This window comes from Sus scrofa, chromosome 10, assembly GCF_054392235.1.
Source record: "Sus scrofa isolate SSC_HxYL_T2T_F1_AM1 chromosome 10, Sscrofa_HxYL_maternal_Yorkshire_Landrace_v2.0, whole genome shotgun sequence".
In the NCBI taxonomy this organism is placed as follows: Eukaryota; Metazoa; Chordata; class Mammalia; order Artiodactyla; family Suidae; genus Sus; species Sus scrofa.
Window position 1 is genome coordinate 25,461,603 of NC_139392.1, and position 20,180 is coordinate 25,481,782.

The window sequence follows — 20,180 nt, forward strand, 5'->3', positions numbered from 1 at the left end:
TTCTCAAAACTACGGCCTGTTAAAATTCTCCAAGGACGTAGGATTTAAAACAACATTGTACTTATAATAACGTGGTAACAGTAGTTTCCTAGTCTTTTCACACTCTTGACAATCATGTAAGATCTTTTTATGTTTTGTTAGCAGAATAGCCTGATTCTCGTTTAAACACAGGTGAAATCTCCTGGGAACAGCACTTGAATATCAGAGTTTCACCTTCCTGCCTCTTTTTCAGTTTGAGGAACAGATGCATTCCCTAGGTTAGATGACAGCAAAGCTAAAGCGATTCGACAGAGAACAAATCAAAATAATTTGCAAAAATAGTTTTAAAAATCCTTTAAGTTTTTAAATCAGCATTCCTTGGTGAAAGTTTGATTTGAATCTTTTTACATGGGTACCTGTGTTACAATGGTTACTCTTAGTTTCATGATTTCTGGACAAGAGTCTACGCCTTTAATTATAAAATGATTTTTCTCATGTAGAGTATCATTTTTGATAGTGCGGGAAAGCATACTTCTTTCGAAGAGGACTGAGTCTACAAAAAAAATTTTTGAGATGCAGGAAACATGAAAAATAATGAACTATTAAATCAGTAGCATTGGTTTGATGAGAACAAGAGTGGTTTCTCAAAAGCCACATTAAACTTTATGTTGAAAAGAGTAGAACCAGCCTTTACGATGTACAGATTGGCAGGAAGTCAAGTTAATATGTGACTGCTGTAAATAATTTGTAGTTCATGGACTATTATGGTGTGTTGCTGTTTTCCAGCCTCTGACCTACTGCCTTTCCACAGATTAAATACACTGCAAATAAAGTAATAAGAAGAGATACATATCACTGCGATGTGCCAGATCCTAGAGTGATTTTATTTGATCAATGAGGCGCAGGCTAGTGGTGTTTGGGGCTTTTCTGTTGTGTGGCACTCAGACTTGATGGAAATACTCAAACAATTTCAAATATAAATCTGCTGAACTGCTAATAGATTTCCTTCTCAATAGAAGCAGCCACTTTGGTTATCAGGAGTCAGGGTTGTTTTAAGATGAACCTGAGAAAGGCAGTGATTGATATTTATTAACTTCTTGATTACTGATCTTTTGATTCTTTTCCAAACAACAAAATCGTGTGATAGGTGCTTACTTCCCATAGTAGGAAACATCCAAGATAAAATATCTTAAACATGAAATGTTGTGATTGCATATGATGTCATTTGGTTCCTTTATGTGTTTAACAAAAGGAAAAGGTTGTGTTTCGTTACCACAAAAGTACCCTTTCTTTTTTTCATTCTTTAATTTTTAAAAATTATCATTGATTTACAATGTTGTGCCAATTTCTGCAGTACAGCAAAGTGACTCAGTCAAACGTGTCTATATATATAGATATATTCTCTTTCTTATATTATCTTCCATCAGGGTCTATCCCAGGAGACTGGATATAGTTCCCTGTGCTGTACAGCAGGACCTCATTGCTTATCCATTCTAAATGTCACAGTTTGCATCTACTAACCCCAAACTCTCCAGCCATCCCACTCCTGCCCCCCCAAAGTATCCTTTTTTAACTGTAACTCCCAGTGTGAGATAAACAATTGAATAGTCAATAAATTATCATCCAGATGAAAAACTTTCTTACCTTGTGCAGCATTCTGGATACCTAACATGCACAATAAATTTGTAATGTTAGACTCATCCTAAGATTTAAAAAGCTTGAAAACTAAATCTCTAGCAATTTCAACATGTCCCAGACTGTCAGTGGTCACTGTCTAATTGCCATTGGTGACTACGAGCTTGAGAAACCCTCTTTGTAAATGATTAGACATGGCTGCAGATGCCACACAAGCAGTGTTGACGGTGGACCGTTTTGACGGCTTCTGAAATGAATTTGCTTTCTTGATGTCCAGATCCACTTAAGTGAAAAGCATTACCGGGCGTTCCCGTCGTGACGCAGTGGTTAAAGAATCTGACTAGGAACCATGAGGTTCTGGGTTCGATTCCTGGCCTTGCTCAGTGGGTTAAGGATCCGGTGTTGCCCTGAGCTGTGGTGTAAGTCGAAGACGTGGCTTGAATCCCATGTTGCTGTAGCTCTGGGGTAGGCCTCCATATGCCTCCGGAGCGGCCTGAGAAAAGGCAAAAAAAGACCAAAAAAAAAAAAAAAAGGCATTACCCAGTGAAGGCAGGTTTCCAAGAAGAGCACGTACCCAAACCCTTTTTGCAGCAAATTAGCCAAAATCGCTTTGAGGGAAAAAGATGTTTTAAGGAAAAATAGTCACAATTTAATCTGGAAAGTGGATGATTTGATTTCTTCTTCTTTTTCTTTTGCCCTTCCAAAATGAGAATCATAACATCACTGTCATGATAGACCCTCAGCTTCCTTAGCCATAGGACGCACCCACTGTGGGTAACACAAATTAAGAAATCGCTTTAGGAATTCCCACCATGGCTCAGTGGTTAACGACCCAATTAGGAACCATGAGGTTGCAGGTTCCATCCCTGGCCTCACTCAGTGGGTAAAGGATCCGGCATTGCCGTGAGGGTGGTGTAGGTTGCAGATGCGGCTCAGATCCTGAGCTGCTGTGGCTGTGGTGTAGGCTGGTGTCTACAGCTCTGATTAGACCCCTAGCCTGGGAACCTCCATATAAAAGGAGACAAAGACAAATAAAGTAAAATAGAATAGAATAAATTAAAATAAAGAAATCGCTTTAGTCCACCAAAGGGTTACCATGTCCTATCCCTACCTCTCTGGATGATGTTTTTGGCTGACCAACATGCTTGGAGGAAATAATTCATAAATAAAGAGGACATGGCTTTTAGGGGCATCTCTGTGGGCTATCATAATGAAAACAACCCCACACGGACCACTTGTGGTCCCTTTTCAGCCTTTTGAAATATCTGGAGATCTGGAGAAGGCGCATCATTTACATCTGATTTGTCATCTTACTTCCTTTTTTTTTTTTTTTTGTCCCTGCCCCCCCCCCCCCCGCAACAGCGGTAAGGGCCGACCGCATGCGTGGAGGAAGGAATAAATTTGGGCCCATGTACAAGAGGGACCGGGCTCTGAAGCAGCAGAAAAAGGCCCTCATCCGAGCCAATGGACTTAAGCTGGAAGCCATGTCTCAGGTGATCCAAGCCATGCCCTCCGAGCTGAGCCTCTCCTCCGCCATTCAGAGCATCCATTCCGCCTCCAAAGGCCTACCTCTGAACCACGCTGCCTTGCCTCCTACAGACTATGATCGCAGCCCCTTTGTCACGTCCCCCATCAGCATGACGATGCCACCCCACGGCAGCCTGCAGGGTTACCAGACCTACGGCCACTTTCCCAGCCGGGCCATCAAGTCTGAGTACCCAGAACCCTACACCAGCTCGCCCGAGTCCATCATGGGCTATTCCTACATGGACACGTACCAGACCAGCTCCCCGGCCAGCATCCCCCACCTGATCCTGGAACTGCTCAAGTGCGAGCCAGATGAGCCGCAGGTCCAGGCCAAGATCATGGCCTACCTGCAGCAGGAGCAGGCCAGCCGCAGCAAGCACGAGAGGCTCACCACGTTTGGGCTCATGTGCAAGATGGCAGACCAGACCCTGTTCTCCATCGTCGAGTGGGCCCGGAGTAGCGTCTTCTTCCGAGAGCTCAAGGTACGGCAGCCCTTGGCATCCAGCCTTCCCCGCCCGGGGTGGGGGTGGGGGGACCTGGCTCTGCCCCTGGTTCACAGGGTCTTGGTGCTGAAACACATTGCGCTTACCTGTCCTTTGTTGTGTGACGTCCTAGACGTGACTCCAGGACCCTTGCGAAGCCTCGTGTTTTCTGCCGCTCTTCATTTGGGGGCCTGGTGTTTAATCTCACAATACAGGAAACTCAGTTGGATTCTTTTGTTATTATTATTATTATTATTTTTCTGCATGTTAGCCTACTTTTACTTCTTCCCTTTGCCTCTGATGGTTTATGGCTAAACTGAAGCCAAGGTGAAACAGCACCTAATAAACATAAAAGATTATGGACCAAAGAGCCCTCTTAGAGGGGTGCCCGTTGCCAAGAAAACAAATGCTCACCTTTAGTTGTGTTCAGGCGCTGAAGAATGCGAAGGCGAGCACCTGGTTAGTCACATCAAGCAGGTATTTACTACCTGTTTACCTTGATATTAGGTTGGTAAGGCCTTTGTGTGCCGGGCGGATTCCAAATAGGATGTTGGCTGTCATTGGCTGGGGAATGGACCCAAGGGTGAGCGTGAGTCTCCTTGGCTGGGCTTTCTTGTTCTCATCATCCCTGTTTGTCATTGATTTTAATGGATTGGTACATGGTAAACACAGTCCTTGTTTGTATAAGGCTCTCTGTTTAACTACGTAATTATTTTATTTCCTGAAACTTAAGCCGGAATTAATATGGGAAAGTTAGAGAGAAGCTTGGGATCTACGAATAGCTACCAAACCGTATTCGGTGGTTAGTGGTTTCATCCTCTGCTTGGACAGCAAGAATGAATCCTGGGTTTGATTTCTAGCCTGTCTGGTAGAACCTCAGTTGCTTCCTGTTACTGTCGGGGAGATGTGGCTGCTGCAGGCCCGTGGCTTCTGATCACCTTGGACTTGGGAGGGGAGGGGAGAATCTTGGAGAAAGGGGTAGTATGAAAAGCAGGCTTTTCGTTGAAAGGTTGTGTTTCAAGTGGTGTGTGTGTGTGTGTGTGTGTGTGTGGGTGGGTGTGTGGGTGCGTGCGTGCATGCGAGTTGGGGCTGTGGAAGCCCCGTGCAAACAGAAAGCTGCACTTTCCACGGCCGTCTTCATTCAGGCCTCGGTTCTGTCCCGGAAACAAAAAAGTTATCTGCATGGATCCAAATCCTAAGTTTCCAGACTACCACCAGTCTGAGGGCTGTGGAGACCACGTGGGGGCACGCGGTCAGGCCAGGCCCCCTGGGGGTGGAACCGCCCCGGGCTACTCAGGGCGTTTATCATTAAGCTATCCTGGTGTTTGTAGGGTCACGATTTGCCTCTAGAAGAAGCAATTGGAAAATGAAAACGAAAATTTTTGGTCAAACCGGAAGGTTAGGACACACTAAGAGTTAAGCACAGCCTTGGCAGTCAGAGGCGCAGTTTGAATTAGATCTTTGCTACTTAGTAAATGTCTTCACTGACAGGTTGTCAATCTGAGCTTTAGTTTTCTGTCTGTAAAACTGTACATGTGGGAGTTCCTGTCGTGGTGCAGCAGAAACGAATCCGACTAGGAACCACGGGGTTGCAGGTTCGATCCCTGGCCTTGCTCAGCGGGTTAAGGATCCAGCGTGGCCGTGAGCTGTGGTGTAGGTCGCAGACGCAGCTCAGATCCCGCGTTGCCAGGGCTCTGGCGTAGGCCGGCAGCTATAGCTCCGATTGGACCCCTAGCCTGGGAACCTCCACATGCTGCAGGTGCGGCCCTAAAAAGACAAAAGACCAAAAAAAAAAAAAAAATTGTGCATGCGGTCTTTGCAGGGACAGTCGGGGTTATGGAGGGAACAATAATAACTTCCACTGAGGAAGGATTTCGAGGAGTAAATGAGACTGTGGACAAAGCTTCTAGGACTGGGAGCCTGGCATATATTACATGCTCAATAAATCAGTGCTATTTAAAAATTGTAATTATTTGGTGACAGGTGTGTGGAGGCCTTGCGGAATACTCTTCTATTCAGGGGGAAAAAGCCATGCCCTTGGACTCCCTTATTTGTTTGATATTGGGAAGAGTATTACCACGTGTGTTTATGGAAGAGTAAAACTGTATAATAGTCATTAACTCTTTGGGAGCTCAGGGTTAATAGAGGCAGACTATTGCCTTTGGAATGGATAAGCAATGACATCCTGCTGTGTAGCACTGGGAACTCTGTGTAGGCTTATGATGGGGTATGATAATGGGAGAAAAAAGAATGGATACATGTATGTGTAACTGGGTCACTCTGTTGTACAGTAGAAAATAATACTAATAATGTATTGGGGAAATTTAAAAACAAACCTCTTGTCAGTTGAGGTCCTAAAATTTGCCAGGCAGTAAGTTGGGTGTCAAATGTATACAATGTTGAGTGAGACAAAGTATTTTCTCTTAAAGGTTTTATGATGAGACAGTGTCATCCATATCTATTTAAAAACCAAGACCCGTTGGAATTTATTTCACAAAAGCCCGGGGAAGGAAATCGTGTGTATTATTAATACCTGAACAAAGGAAGGTTATGCAGTGAAGCTAGTAGCCTCAGGTTGGACTTGAAAACACACTCTCCAGATTTCTCTTTTCCTCTCATTATAGTTAAATTGTATGAGGGTTTTTTTTGTTTGTTTGTTTGTTTTTTAGGGCATCAGATTTCATGTTTGGCTAAAAATGCAGACACCTTTGGGAATGGGACACAGTAAAGCATTTTCAACCATTTATACTGTTGTTGAATGCATTTCTCAGTCTTTCATGGGATATGCATTTTTTTTTTTTTTTTTACTTTTAAGCGATGTTATTGAAGCATAGTTGATTTACAATGTTGTGTTCATAAACCATCTATAACAGGAAAAATAAAAATCATTTAAAAAAAAGAAAGGAAAGGAAAAAAAAGTGTTGTGTTAATTCCAGCTGTATAGCAAAGCAGTTCAGTTATACATGTGGGTATATATATATATATTTCCTCTGCATTATGGCTTATCGCAGGATATTGGATATAGTTCTCCATGCTGTACAGTAGGACCTTGTTGTTTTTCCATGAGACTATGCTTTTTTTTTTTTTTTTTTTTTTTGACTTTTTAGGGCCACACCTGAGGCATATGGAGGTTCCCAGGCTAGGGATTGAATCAGAGCTGTAGCCACTGGCCAACACCACAGCCACAGCAAGACCAGATCCCAGATCCAAGCCACATCTGTGACCTCTAAAGGGTGGGAGGTGCCCCCCCCCAGAGGGGGGGGGTCAGAGAAAGACAAACCGGACCCACTTCGCACTTTGCCTTGGGCTTGCCTTGAAAGGAGCAAGTTCCTTTAAAGGTTCTTTTAAGAAGGAAAAGTAGAGTTCAGAATAATTTAAGAATCTGCTTAAATACAAAGTTGCGAGGCAACTGTTTGCTTGGGAAGAATTCCTTTTCCTTTGTTTTTAAATTTACTTTGTGGAAACCAGACCGAGGCATTTCAGCCAGCCTTGAGACACGTATTCCTCCAGGGCAGAGGCTTTCAAACTTTGTAACTAAAACCTGCAGTAAGAATTATATTCTACACTGGAACTGGGAGCATCAAACACAAACACACACGCACACACCAACAGCAGAACCAAAGCACTAGACGATATGTGACCTTGTCCCGTGTACACTGGTATGTTCTATTTTATTCTGCTTTAGTCTAATTTATTTCATGTTTTCTTAAGATTTCCGGTCATGACCCACTACATTGATTTCACGACCCACTAATGAGGCATGACCAGCAATCCCAGGAGTCATTGCTTTCGAAAGGTGTCCTGGGCCACCCACTGTGCCATTGTCTACCTACCTTGGCTAACTCACACCAACGCCTGCAAAGGGCCGACCTGCCGACATCCCTGAAACCCGCCGAAACCCGCCATCCACTCCTTGCCCCATCGTCCAGCAAAAGTTGGGATTTTAAAATATCATTTGGCAAGACGAATACTCCCCTTGAAACATATGTCTTTTTCTTGTTAATTTCACTGCAAATTACCCCATCCAATGATACACTGGCAGGGCTGATGGCTTATAACTCCACAGCCTCAAGATGCAAAGTCACATGTTTGCTTTGGGAGCATAATGGGATAATAAGGCAATTTTGCAAATGACCCCTTGCCCACACTCCCAGGACAAGTTATACTCCCTCCATGGATGAGAAGAGCTAGTCCAGAGTCCATTTGTTTACTCTTGAAGGGCTTAGAAAGGCCGGAGGAAATTTCGTGGGTTGTTTGGTTTTTCTTATACATTTACAAGGTGCAAAACAGATATTCTGCTTCCCATTCAACATATTAGAATGCGAAAGAGGACATGATAACTCCAAAATGCACATCTTGAGAAACTGCGTGTCAACAGCCAAAAAGGGAAAAAATACGATATCCTCGTAGAAATTGTGCAGATTGCTGGGTGGCGATCGGGGAGAAAGAGATACAGGATGAAGATAAGTGAGCTGTTTGGTTTTTCTGTACACCTGGAAGGGACAGTTCTGATCTCCATCCGGAATAATGGCGTGGAAGAGATGAAATTAATACTCGGAAACTAGCAGCTTTTGCAGCAGCCCAGGTGCATCGATTGATAGCTCCTTGCCTAGAAGTGACAGCTTTTCCAGACCTGGGGGAGACGGGGTGGGGGGGGGGGTTCTTCTACCCATCTGAGACAGGGGTGCGTGGCTACTGAAGGGCAGAGCTGGGGCTGGTTGACTCAGGTTCAGAGAAGCTGGGCATCCCCACGGCCTGCTTCCCCCCCCCCCCCCAACACACACACACACACACACACACCCTGTAACCTTTGACTCCGAAAACACAGGCCTTTGCCAGCGAAGCAAAAGCAGATCTCCTGGTTATCAGAAGTCAGTAACGACCGCCCAAGTCCTAAATCACGAATCCTCAGGGAGACAGATTCTCTGAGCCCAGGCCCCTGGAGCATCCATCCAGGGGGTGCATCTGCCTGCTGGCACCCCTGAGCCGTGGAGGGGTGTCCAGAGTTCCTGTGCCCCCTGGCTCATAGCCCCGTCTTGGGGACAGTCCCTCCAGAACCACACAGGCTTGGGCTTGGTAGTTAAATAGCTCCATGGCATTACATACACCCTGTGTCCTACTTGAGGCTGGGCCTGTGTGCATGGGTTCCTTTGTATGCATGTTGGTGAAAATAGGCAGGAGAATTTAGGGTCGTTGTACCCAGGTGATGGATGGGCCGCTGATGGGATGACAGTCTTTTCTGGGGGTGGTTTCACACCTTCTTTGTACCTTCAAATCTTTTCACCCAGTCTGTCTCACAAGGCCTATGCTTGGTTCCTTGTGTTTTTGGAAATCAAGAGCAAAGTCAAGCCCCTGCCCCCCCCCCCACCCCCATCACAGAAAGCGCTGCCTGGGTGAGTCAGGAAGACTGTTTTGCTTTCAGTTTTTGTTTTTGTTTGCTTTTTAGGGCTGCACCCGCTGCATATGGAGGTTCCCAGGCTAGGGGGCGAATCAGAGCTATAGCTGCCAGCCTACACCACAGCCACAGCAACGTAGAATCCAAGCCGCATCTGTGACCTACATCACAGCTCATGGCAACGCCGGATCCTTAACCCACCGAGTGAGACCAGGGATCAAACCTGTGTCCTCATGGATGCCAGTCAGATTTGTTTCCGCTGAGCCACGACTAGAACTCCTTTCTCGCTGTGTCTTGAGTCCCTCACAAACACGAGGGCCCGTGAGAAAATAATTCCCACTTTGTTGAACAACTAAAGAATCTGGAGGATCTATTTGATCTTCTAATGAGACCCGATGTCTTAAGAGAATTCTGGGAACGGATAGAAGAGATAATTCTGGTACATGTAGGAATAGAAAAAAATCTGAATTAATCCTGACTGAGACATGTAACTAGTGCTTCTGTGGAAAATAGGGCTCAGGCTCAGGGAGTTTGTGCCAGAGGAATTGAGCCCTGCCGAAGCCGGTTTTCTCAAAAGTAAGGAGCCTGGGGGGCAGACGCAAGCCTTCCTTTTCCTCTGCTCTGTTACAGAAGCTTTGGAAGCAGTTGTGTTTATTATTTTTAACACTCTGGATCCCTTTTTCCCAGGCCTGAGGTCTCCTCTTCCAACCAGTGTAGGTCTGTGGCTTGAGACTTAGGTGGATCTGCCCCAGTTTTAAGCCGTATTCTGCTTGCCTCTGTGTGTGTGTGTGTGTGTGTGTGTGTGTGTGTGTGTGTGTGTGTGTGTGTGTGTGTGTGTGCGCGCGCGCGCGCGCCTGCATGGTGTTTTCCAGTTTTACCCACCATCCCGCTGTCCTTTGCCTCTTCCTGGGCTTTGGGATTCAGGATCTGGAGTCCCAGAGTCCCGCCCATCTCTTTACTTACCTGAGTTTTCATTTCTCTGGAGGCAAAGGACCCGCGTTGAAAGTGATTCCTCATCAGGAGGGAGAGGTGTTTAACCTCTATTTACCCCGAAACCTACTCATCAAAAAGGGATCAGAGGACAATTAAATTCCCTTCCCCCCTCCCCGCCCCTCGTAGGTTGGCAACAAAATAGAAAACTGGCTTTTCTTCCTTCCACTGGAGGTGGGCAGGGAAGTTTTCTTCTGCCTTTGACTTTGGAGGGACCTGGAACCTGCAGGTCTGACTCTGTGGCTCAGGACTCTTCAGGCGTCACACATCAGCTTCTGATTCCTTTCAGGCAGAAGCCTCTGGGCTGGCTGCCTGTGGAGCGTGTAGATCCTTCTAGCCTTGCTTGCTTGTACAAGCGTGGGTGCTACTGCACCCATGTCTGTTACTGACCGAGGAATCCATTCTTTAGCCTCCTTCTTGGTCACCCCACCCTGGGGGCCCCAGCTCGTCTCCATCAAACTCCGTTTGTGCCAAGCCTTGTTGTTTGGTGGAAACGGCCCCCTGAGTGCATACGACGTGGATTCCCCACCTTCTGTGTTCCTTGCTACACTGTTATGTTTGGTTTACTCAGTGAGCACCCATCTGCAAGCTGCAGATTCCGTTTAGACTCGAACTGGTTTCGGCGCAGCCCGGCACTTGTGGTTTCCGTTGCAAACACCTCGTCCGTGGGAAGCCAGGAGATTTGGTCGGAGCAATGATCCTCGCTTCCTTCTGAGTCTGCTTGTTCACATACCCGATACGCTTCCTGTCCCTATTAATCTATCTGTTATCTGCCAGGATCTCAGGGAGCTTGGGAATAGCCCGCCACACCCGAGAAACCTGGGTTTGACTGGCCCGGCCATTGTCAGGTGTCTGAAATGAAGGACAAGGAACAAACACCCGTCTTCCTTGATCTGCTCCGGGTCAGATAGTAAAGGGAGGGGCGGTCCCTTCTACGGGGTGCTCACTCTTTGCCTGCTAGGACCGGGTGCCTCAGGCCCTCCTGGTCCTCTTCTTAGGGCAGCCCTGGGGAGTGACACAGGACTAGGTCTCCTTTTGTCTAGAGAGGGAGAGGGAAGTCTCTGGACCTCTGTTGTCATGTAACATGGTCCTTCCGGAGGACACATCTGTCCATCCATCCACTCTTGTGGTCCCATAGAGACACCGGGTTAATGGATTAGTAAAAGTTTGCTAACTAGGCTTTTTAAACCTTTTTTTTTTTTTTTTAAGTCAAATAATCTGTTAGTACCAGCAAAATTAACCAGGACACTTGAATCGGTTTAGGGCCATGGGAACAGGAATGAGAAAAATGGAGGAAGAGGAGTTCCTACTGTGGCACAATGGGATCGGCAGTGTGTCTCTGGAGCACTGGGACTCAGGTTCAATCCCTGGCCTGTGACAGTAGATTTAGGATCTGGCATTGCCACAGCTGCAGCATAGGTCACAACTGTAGTTCGGATCTGATCCCTGGCCCGGGAACTCCATGTTCCGCGAGGTGGCCAAAAAATCAAAAAAAAAATTAAAAAAAAAGACAACACTGGATCCTTAACCCACTGAGCCACCAGGGAACTCCTGGGAGTCAGACAGTTGTTAAGTGCTTTATGTGGGGCATCTGGTGTATCTCATTTAATACTCATCAATCCCTGTGGGGTAGCCGTGTTTGTTCCCAGCACTCAGGGAGGGTACTAAGGCTTAAAGACAATGTTTACCGAGTTGTCTGAGTCCCGTGGCTGATGTATGATAGGGATGTCATTAAAATTTAAAAAAATGCATATGGCAGCCTTTTGTGTACCGTAAAGGCCTTTATCTATCATTATGGCCATTATCTCGCTGCCCATCTAGTTGCTACTTTACAATGGCTTTTTTTTTTTTTTTTTTTTTTTTTTTTTGCTTTTTAGGGCTGCACCTGCAGCATATGGAGGTTCCCAGGCTAGGGGTCCAATCAGAACTACAGCTGCTGGCCACAGCCACAGCAACATGGGATCTGAGCTGTGTCTGTGACCTACCCCACAGCTCACAATAACACCAGATCCTTAACCCACTGAGCGAGGCCAGGGACCGCAACTGCAACCTCGTGGATTCGTTTCTGCTGCGCCACTGTGGAAACTCCTACAATGGCTCTTGAAGGACCTCTGTTACTCTTAAACTGCAGAGAGCAGTTTCCTAAACTGGCCCAAGAATATGTGAATTCTTTATTTTTTTAACCAGAGGACAACTTGGTAGGGCTGGAGTGCAGAGCAGTTTGCATGCAAAGACATCAGGAGGTGGCCCATTGGCTGGAGGCTCTATAGCTTTTAAACCGAGATTTGCAAAACCGGCTGTGACCCAAGGGCCCTAGGAGGTGGTCAGTCAGGTGCAGTGGCGGCGCAGCCCTCCGGACTTAGGGACACTGTGCAGCCTCCCCCTTGCCCCCACCCCCTCAATGCATGGCACCTGTTCCTACCACGTGGTCAGTAGAGGCTGGGGCATCACTCTGTCTGCTTAGACACAGTTACAAACTTGTTTGCTGAGAATAACTGGGGGTCCCAGCTCACTCCCCAGCACGGTACACACACACATGCTCACAGATCTTAACGGAAAGTCCAAGAGGTTTGTTGGAGTCACTGAGACCCCGGGAACCTGTCTGCACACAGTATCCAAAGTCATACAAAATCAGGGAGTGAGCGACAAAGCCGAAAACATGACTCATGGGTGACACTCCTTAACACCCTTGTGAAGGACTTTGCCCTCTGACCCCGTGAGGGAAAACAGGTCTTTCTATTTTCCAGGATAAGTGAGGGATGACTTTGCTCTGACTTTATGCTCCTGCCGCTCGGGAGGCCGATCATACAAATCTCGGAGGGCTCAACATCCATTTGCAGAATGGCTGCATAGAAATTGGGCATTTATGCTATTCTTCACGTTAAAGACATTAATCTCTAACCCAGGAATACCACCCACACTCGACAACAGCAGTGCACACGGCATCACCCCTCCCAGCAGCTGGGCATCTTCTCTCTTTTAAACGTCCGATGCTTAAAACCTAAATCCCTCTGCACTTGTGCCCTCTCCATACACAAGGTGCCTGGTCCGGCCGGCTTGCCTGGTGATGCTCTGACCGTCCGTATCCTTTTCTTTATTTTCCTTACTTTCCTTCACCTCCATCTCTCCTTTTCTATCTGCCCAGACTCCCTTCCTCGTTTCTCACTCCTGTGGCTTTTCTTCCTTCCCTTGTTGAGGCCTCAGTTTCTGAGAGCTGCCGGCAGGCATTGCTTGGTCAGCATGGGGTTCAAGGACCGCTAGCCTCCGCTGCACCTGCGCTTTCCCTGCAGGTGGATGGACCAAAAGGGGCCCCCGAATGCTGTAGGTCTGAGGATGGGTGGATGCTGAAGACATCATCCCACGAAGGGTTATCGATGGTTCCCTCACTTTTCACTTCCTCCCTTGGACATTGTGTTCAAATGCCATGTTGGACCCTGGACCTGCCAGGACCAAGTCTGTGAATTCACATACCCTGAAGGAAGAGCCAAATGCTTGGAGGAGATGTTTTTTAAATCTGAAGCACAGAGGACTGTTGGGTCCTGCTGCTGTCCCTTTCTCTCAGAAACCTAAAAGAAAGCCATGTTATCTTGAATATTAGAACTGCCACCAGGATTACACCACATTCAGGATTAAATTTACAACCAACTTTGATCTAACTTCAGATTCTGTACGAAAGCTCTTTCTTCACATGGCCGATGGATCATTAGCCACTAGGTCTAAAGTCTGTCCTTTATGGCACAGTGGGACCATCGAGATGGCAGAACGTAACCCCAGACTGCGGCCTCTGTCTTGCATTTGGGGATATGGAGGTAACTGGCCTTTCATTCAGGGCCCGTGGTGTTGGTTTTTAATGGCTGCAACAAGACCACCTCGTGTGAACTGACGCTCTCGGTTCTTTTTCTTTTTTCTTTTTTTTTTTTCTTTTGTCTTTTTGTCTTTTTTGGGCTGCACCCGTGGCATATGGAGGTTCCCAGGCTAGGGGTCCAATCGGCAACGCCGGATCCTTAACTCCCTGAGCGAGGCCAGGAATCGAACCCGCAACCCCATGGTTCCTAGTGGGATTCATTAACCACTGAGCCACAGTGGAAACTCTTTTTTTTTTTAATGTATTTTTGTCTTTTTCTTTTTTGAATGAGTTATTTTTTCCATTATAGCTGGTTTACAGGGTTCTGTCAATTTCTTCTGCACGGCAAAGTGACCCAGTCACACATACATATATACATACATTTTCTCACATTATCATGCTCCATCACAAGTGACTAGCTAGAGTTCCCTGTGCTTTACAGCAGGATCTCATTGCTTATCCACCCCAAATGCCATAGTGTGCATCTATTAACTCCAAGCCCCCAGTCCATCCCACTCCCTCCCCCTCCCCCTGGGCAACCACAAGTCCATTTCCAAGTCCATGCATTTCTTTTCTATGGGAGATGATCGCATTTCTAAATACCCTGTTTACAGAATACTTTGCCTGCGTCATTATTTCATTTAATGAAAAGCATGTTTTTTGTTTTGTTTTGTTTTGTTTTTTTTATGGTGATGAAACTCAGAAGATGCTAAATCTGTCCTGAATGAATATACTCAAGATGTCAAGGAGGGAGACAAGACACCTGAGAGTCAAAGGAGCCAGATAGGGGCTTGGCTTCACTTTTAAGCGACATCAGATTGCCAGCTGGTGATCTGAAAACTCTCAGGATGATGTTTGCAGTGACTTCTTAAGCAGCATTCCTGATGGATGCGATTGACACAGGCACATGTACATTCATTTGGTAGAAAATAATTCCACACGCACCTAGGTCCTGGGTACCACATGGGTCTCCTGGGCAAATTCTATGTGTTATATGTATCAGAGTTTTTGAGCATGTATCTGGTTTTCAGATGTGGTTTGAAATGCTGGCTCATTCTAAGACCTGCTGTTTTATTTTGACCACCAGCACCTGCCTCCAGAAATCTCCACCTGCAAAGGCTTTTTTGACCACCCTCATCCCAACACCACATTCATGCTTTTTTTGATCTCAGGTTGAGATGAATTATTAGGTTTTACTTAATGCCTAATTTGGGGGAAAAAAAACTTACTAAATATTACATTTCCCCTCGTAAAATAATGATAGAGATTCACGTTTGTGCAGAAGCGTTGGCAACAGCATTCTTCAAAAGTTTTCCTTTGGGTGATGAAAAGCTGTTATATTATTTTGACTAGCTAATCAAATGTAATTGGGGAGCTTGAAGTGCCTGAGATTTTCCTCGTGCGGTTATCAAAGCAGGACATGTAACTCGTGGAGCTGATGAAAAGCATCCCTCACGGTACTCTTTCAATTAGAGATCTTACAGAGCAAATGAAAGAACGGTTCTGCTGCTAAAAAGTCCGAGGCATTGAAATGCCCCTTAATGTTAATTGCTGTATTAGCTAGTTAACACATGAGTGTACATTTTAATTGATTCTTGCTCCAGTTTTGGAGGGGAAAAAAAAAAAAACATTTCTGAATCTGATGGGCAAGTAAATTAAGGAGGGATGAGGCTTGTGCACCAGAGTATACTGTTTATATATTCTCTTCCAATCATGCCAGGTATTTACAGTGAAAACACCAGTGCTCACTTTTGTGGAGCCTGACTTGCTGGAAAAGCACTAATGGTTTGCCCTGGTGTATGGGGATTTGTGGTTATGAAGGTTTGCACAGGAGTTTTACTTGACCTTGGAGAATTCCTTTTATGGTTTTATCGATGACATGTCACAATCTTGAAAACATAACTTCATCCCAGTCACGTATTTGGATGGATCCACCTAAGGGTAGGCTTTTTTTTTTTTTAAGGCCGCACCTGCAGCATAGGGAGGTTCCCAGGCTAGGGGTCTAATCGGAGCTATGGCTGCTGGCCTATGCCACAGCCACAGCAACATGGGATCTGAGCTGTGTCTGCGACCTACACCACAGCTCATGGCAACACCAGATCCTTAATCCACTGAATGAGGCCAGGGATCGAACCCACATCCTCATGGCTCCTTGTCAGGTTCATTTCCTTTGCACTGCAATGGGAACTCCAAGGGTTGGCTTTGAAAAGAATCAAAATATGCTATGCCCTGAGTTCCTGCTGTGGTGCAGCAGGTTAAGGATCCAGCATTATCTTTGCTGTGGCACGGGTTCCATCCCTGGTCTGGGAACTTTCATAGGCAGCAGTTGTGCCCTCCCCCCCCAAAAAAAACCCTGCATTTCATTCACCAGGATGTTGCATTGGGCGGGGGGTGTATTCCACTCTTTAGCCACCTGTGGGACAGTTCTGGCACAAATGATTCATTGTGACCAAGGATTAGGACAGATTTCAGTTTCTATTCAGACGGGAATTCCGCTGTTCACTCCCTCACTCCTCAGACACAAACTGAGCTCCTACTGTGTACCATCCCTGTGCTGCAGACGAGACAAGAGCAGGCCTCACCCGGCACATCACGTCCTCCGCGCCCTTTCCTCAGGTAACCTAGAATTCTCCAGCATTGATGCAGCCCCAAACATTGCAGCAAACTTGTGCCACTACTTGTGATGGGTCCCGGCCATGCTTCTGCTGGGTTCTGAGATGATACTGGGACTAGAAAATGCAGGTGAGGGGTTCCCATCGTGGCTCAGGGGAAATGAATCTGACTAGCATCCATGAGGACACAGGTTCGATCCCTGGCTTTGCTCAGTGGGTTAAGGATCTGGCGTTGCTGTGGCTGTGGTGTAGGCCAGCGGCTGTAGTTCCTATTCAACCCCTATCCTGGGAACCTCTGTGTGCCCAGGTTTGGCCCTAAAAGGACAAAAAGGAAATGCAGGTGAATTCTCGGAGACAGCAAGCCAGCCCTGAGAAGCGCGGCCGTAGGACAGGAATGAGTGAAACCCAGAGAGAGGTTGGCCCAGCATATAGTCTAGGCTCTTGGGGACACCTTGCCGGCACCAGGCAGAGGCGAGGCTGGTGAGGGAGGGGGTCTCGAGGACGAGGGGGAGTTGTGCTGCAGGGGGACATGCAGAAGTGCAGGGGCCAGGGAGGCGTCCCCAGCAGAGGACAGCAGGTGCAGAAACATAAAACCTGGGCACTGTACTTCCAGGGACCAGAAAATGACTCCTGTGGCAGAGAGGTGAGCTTGTAGGGAGGTGGCAAGAGGCTGGACAGGTGACAGGTGAAGGGAAGCCACCACAGAAAGGTGGAGAGACTGGAAATGCACCTGCTGTTTCATGAGTTCATTCTTTTTTTTTTTTTTTTTTTTTTTGTCTTTTTGGGGCCTCACCCACAGCATATGGAGGCTCCCAAGCCTAGGGGTCCAATTGGCCGCCAGCCTACACCACAGTCACGGCAAAGCCGGATCCGAGCCATGTTCTGCGACCTACACCACAGCTCACAGCAACGTTGGATCCGTAACCCACTGAGCGAGGGCAGGGATCGAACCCGCGTCCTCATGGATCCTAGTCAGATTTGTTTCCACGAGCCACAATGGGAACTCCGATCACACACCAGCTTTTAAAATGGTCCTGGACCCCACCTTTGAACCCGGTGAATCATTCCTTCATTCATTCATTCAATACCTATAAATTAAATATACACTCAATGCCAAGCCCTGTTCTAGACCAGGGGTTGCTATGGTGAACAAGACCAACAAGGATACAGTTTTTATTTCTTATTTTTCCTTTCTTGTTTTTTTTTTATGGCCCCACCCTTGGCGTATGGAAGTTCCCGGGCAGGGGATCGAACCCACGCCTCCACAGTGACCTTGAGCAACTGCAGTCGGATTCTTAAGCCATGCGCCATGGTGGCAACTCCAAAGATACTGTTTTTATTGATGCTCACATGGTAGTGGGAGGAAGCAGGTGGTAAACAAGCCAAGGAAGATAATGTGAGCAGAGAGAATAAACGAGTGAGCAGGTTATGGGCAGCGAGGGAGCCGTTAGAGGGCTTCAGAGAAGGTAGTTGTGACCAGTGGACACTTGAGCTGACATTGAAATAGCAGGGAAGAACCAGGCAGCCCAGGCACAAGACAGCAGGTGCCATGCCTACGTGGACTTGTCCTTTCTAGAACTTTCTAGCTTGTATTTCCTAGAATCAGGAAGAGAGGCAAAGTCACAGGGTCGGAGTTTGGTAAGGTGCAGCCCACCTGGGGTTTGGTTTTTATTTTCTCTCTGAGGTGGGAACGTGGAGGAAGATTTTAAGCAATGGCACATCTTTGTCTGATGCTCGGAGCACTTGTTGCTGCGGCTGCAGGTGGGAGATGGGTTGGTTGAGAGGAAGCCAGAGAGAGCAGGAGGTTCAGCGACCCAGGGGCTCAGACAGAGCGTGATAGATGGGGATGGGGAGAGGTGGATGGGTTCAGAGCAGAGGCTGAGCTAAAGCCGACAGCATTTGCTCAAAGGGGCTTTGGGAGCAGATGATGCCACAAACAGGACTTGGGTTTGGGGCTCGAGCCATGCAAGGAAGTGGAACCAGCAGCTCGGGGAGCAGGGCCAGCAAATATCCTGAAAAGCTCCTGGAACAGGTCCTCAGCTGCCCCCTGTGGGAACCACTGGTCCCTGTTTTTACGCAGGAGAGCACAGCGAAACCATCCCCTGCCCAAAAGGATCCAAACTCTTCCCAAAGGCCAGGATCCCCCACTGCCCCTGTTTCTGTTTGCAGCAGTCAGGATGTTCTTTGGTTTACAACCCAGACCCTTCTTGGGCACAGGAGTCACCCCTCTGTCATGCAGGTGGAAACAGGAGGGTCACCTTGGCTTGATGCTAGCCTGTTACTGAGTTATGGCTTGTGGAGCTGCAACTCCATGAAAACCTACACACTCTGTCGTTAAAGGGCCAAATGTACATCAGCAATTAAGACAGAGGGGTCTGCTTAAGACTGGACCCCTCTGCCCACGCAAACTGACCAGGCTGCCAATTCAAGCCGAGCGTCCCCCCAGGGAGATTAATGGCTGATGACACAGTGCTTGGCCCCACGTGACTTCCCTGCTCAGATTTTGGCTCTGGGCTGAGCAGAAGGGGGCTTTGGACTCTTTGTTTAAAAGCATAAACTGTTGGAGTTCCCGTCTTGGCTTAGAGGTTAATGAATCCGACTAGGAACCATGAGGTTGAAGGTTCTATTCCTGGCCTTGCTCAGTGGGTTAGGGATCCAGCGTTGCCGTGAGCTGTGGTGTAGGTGGCAGACACAGGCTCGGATCCCGCATTGCTGTGGCTCTGGCGTAGGCCAGTGGCTACAGCTCCAATTCGGCCCCTAGCCTGGGAACCTCCATATGCCGCAGGAGTGGCCCTAGAAAAGGCAAAAAGACAAAGGAAAAAAAAAAAAAAGCATAAACTGTTAAACCTTTAATAACATTTTTCTTCATTGTGGATCCTCTAGAAGAATCTGACCCAAAGTTTCACTATCTTGACCTGGAAACCAGTTTGTTTTCCTCCGTAGTCTTTTGTTGTTGTTTTTAAAGAAGGACCTTTAGACTATTTCTTTTATAAATAAGGTCAGAATAAAAAAATCTGGAGTTCCTTCTGTGGCACAGTGGGATCAGCATTATCTCTGGAGCTTTGGGATGTGGGTTTGATTCCCCGGCCTGGCACAGCGGGTTAAGGATCTGATGTGGCTGCAGCTGTGGCATAGATTGCAACTGCATCTCAGATCTGATCCCTGGCCCAGGGCACCCCCCACCCCAAAAAAAAAGAATCCATAGTCTTTTTTTATAGCATAAAATTGCTACTAAAAAAAAATTCTTTCTAAGCTTTATCTCCCATCCTTTAATTGCTCTTCTTCTTTTTTAATATTACTCAATGAATTTATTACATTTATAGGTGTACAATGATCATCACAACCCAATTTTATAGCATTTCCATCCCAAACCCCCAGCGCATCTCCCTACCCCCCCAAACTATCTCCTTTGAAAACAATATGTTTTTCAAAGTCTATTAATCAGTATCTGTTCTGCAGAGAAGTTCATTGTGTCCTTTTTTCAGATTCCACATGTCAGTGATAGCATTTGATGTGGGTGTCTCATTGTCTGACTGAATTCACTTAGCACGATAATTTCTAGGTCAATCCATGTTGCTGCAAATGCCGGCATTTCATTCCTTTTAATGGCTGAGTAATATTCCATTGTGTATATGTACCACATCTTCTTGATCCACTCCTCTGTGGATGGGCACTTAGGTTGTTTCCATGTCTTGGCTGTTGCAAATAGTGCTGCA

General features: G+C 46.8%; 1 protein-coding gene across 7 annotated transcripts in view; it reads left to right on the forward strand.

Moving 5' to 3' along the window:
- NR5A2 (nuclear receptor subfamily 5 group A member 2) overlaps window positions 1-20,180 on the forward strand; it is a 137,613-nt gene that overhangs the window by 16,750 nt on the left and 100,683 nt on the right. For all 7 annotated transcript variants that reach the window (XM_021064002.2, NM_001267893.1, XM_084978793.1 and 4 more), the window contains 1 exon segment: window positions 2,977-3,623. In XM_021064002.2, coding sequence (XP_020919661.1) covers window positions 2,977-3,623 — 647 coding nt within the window.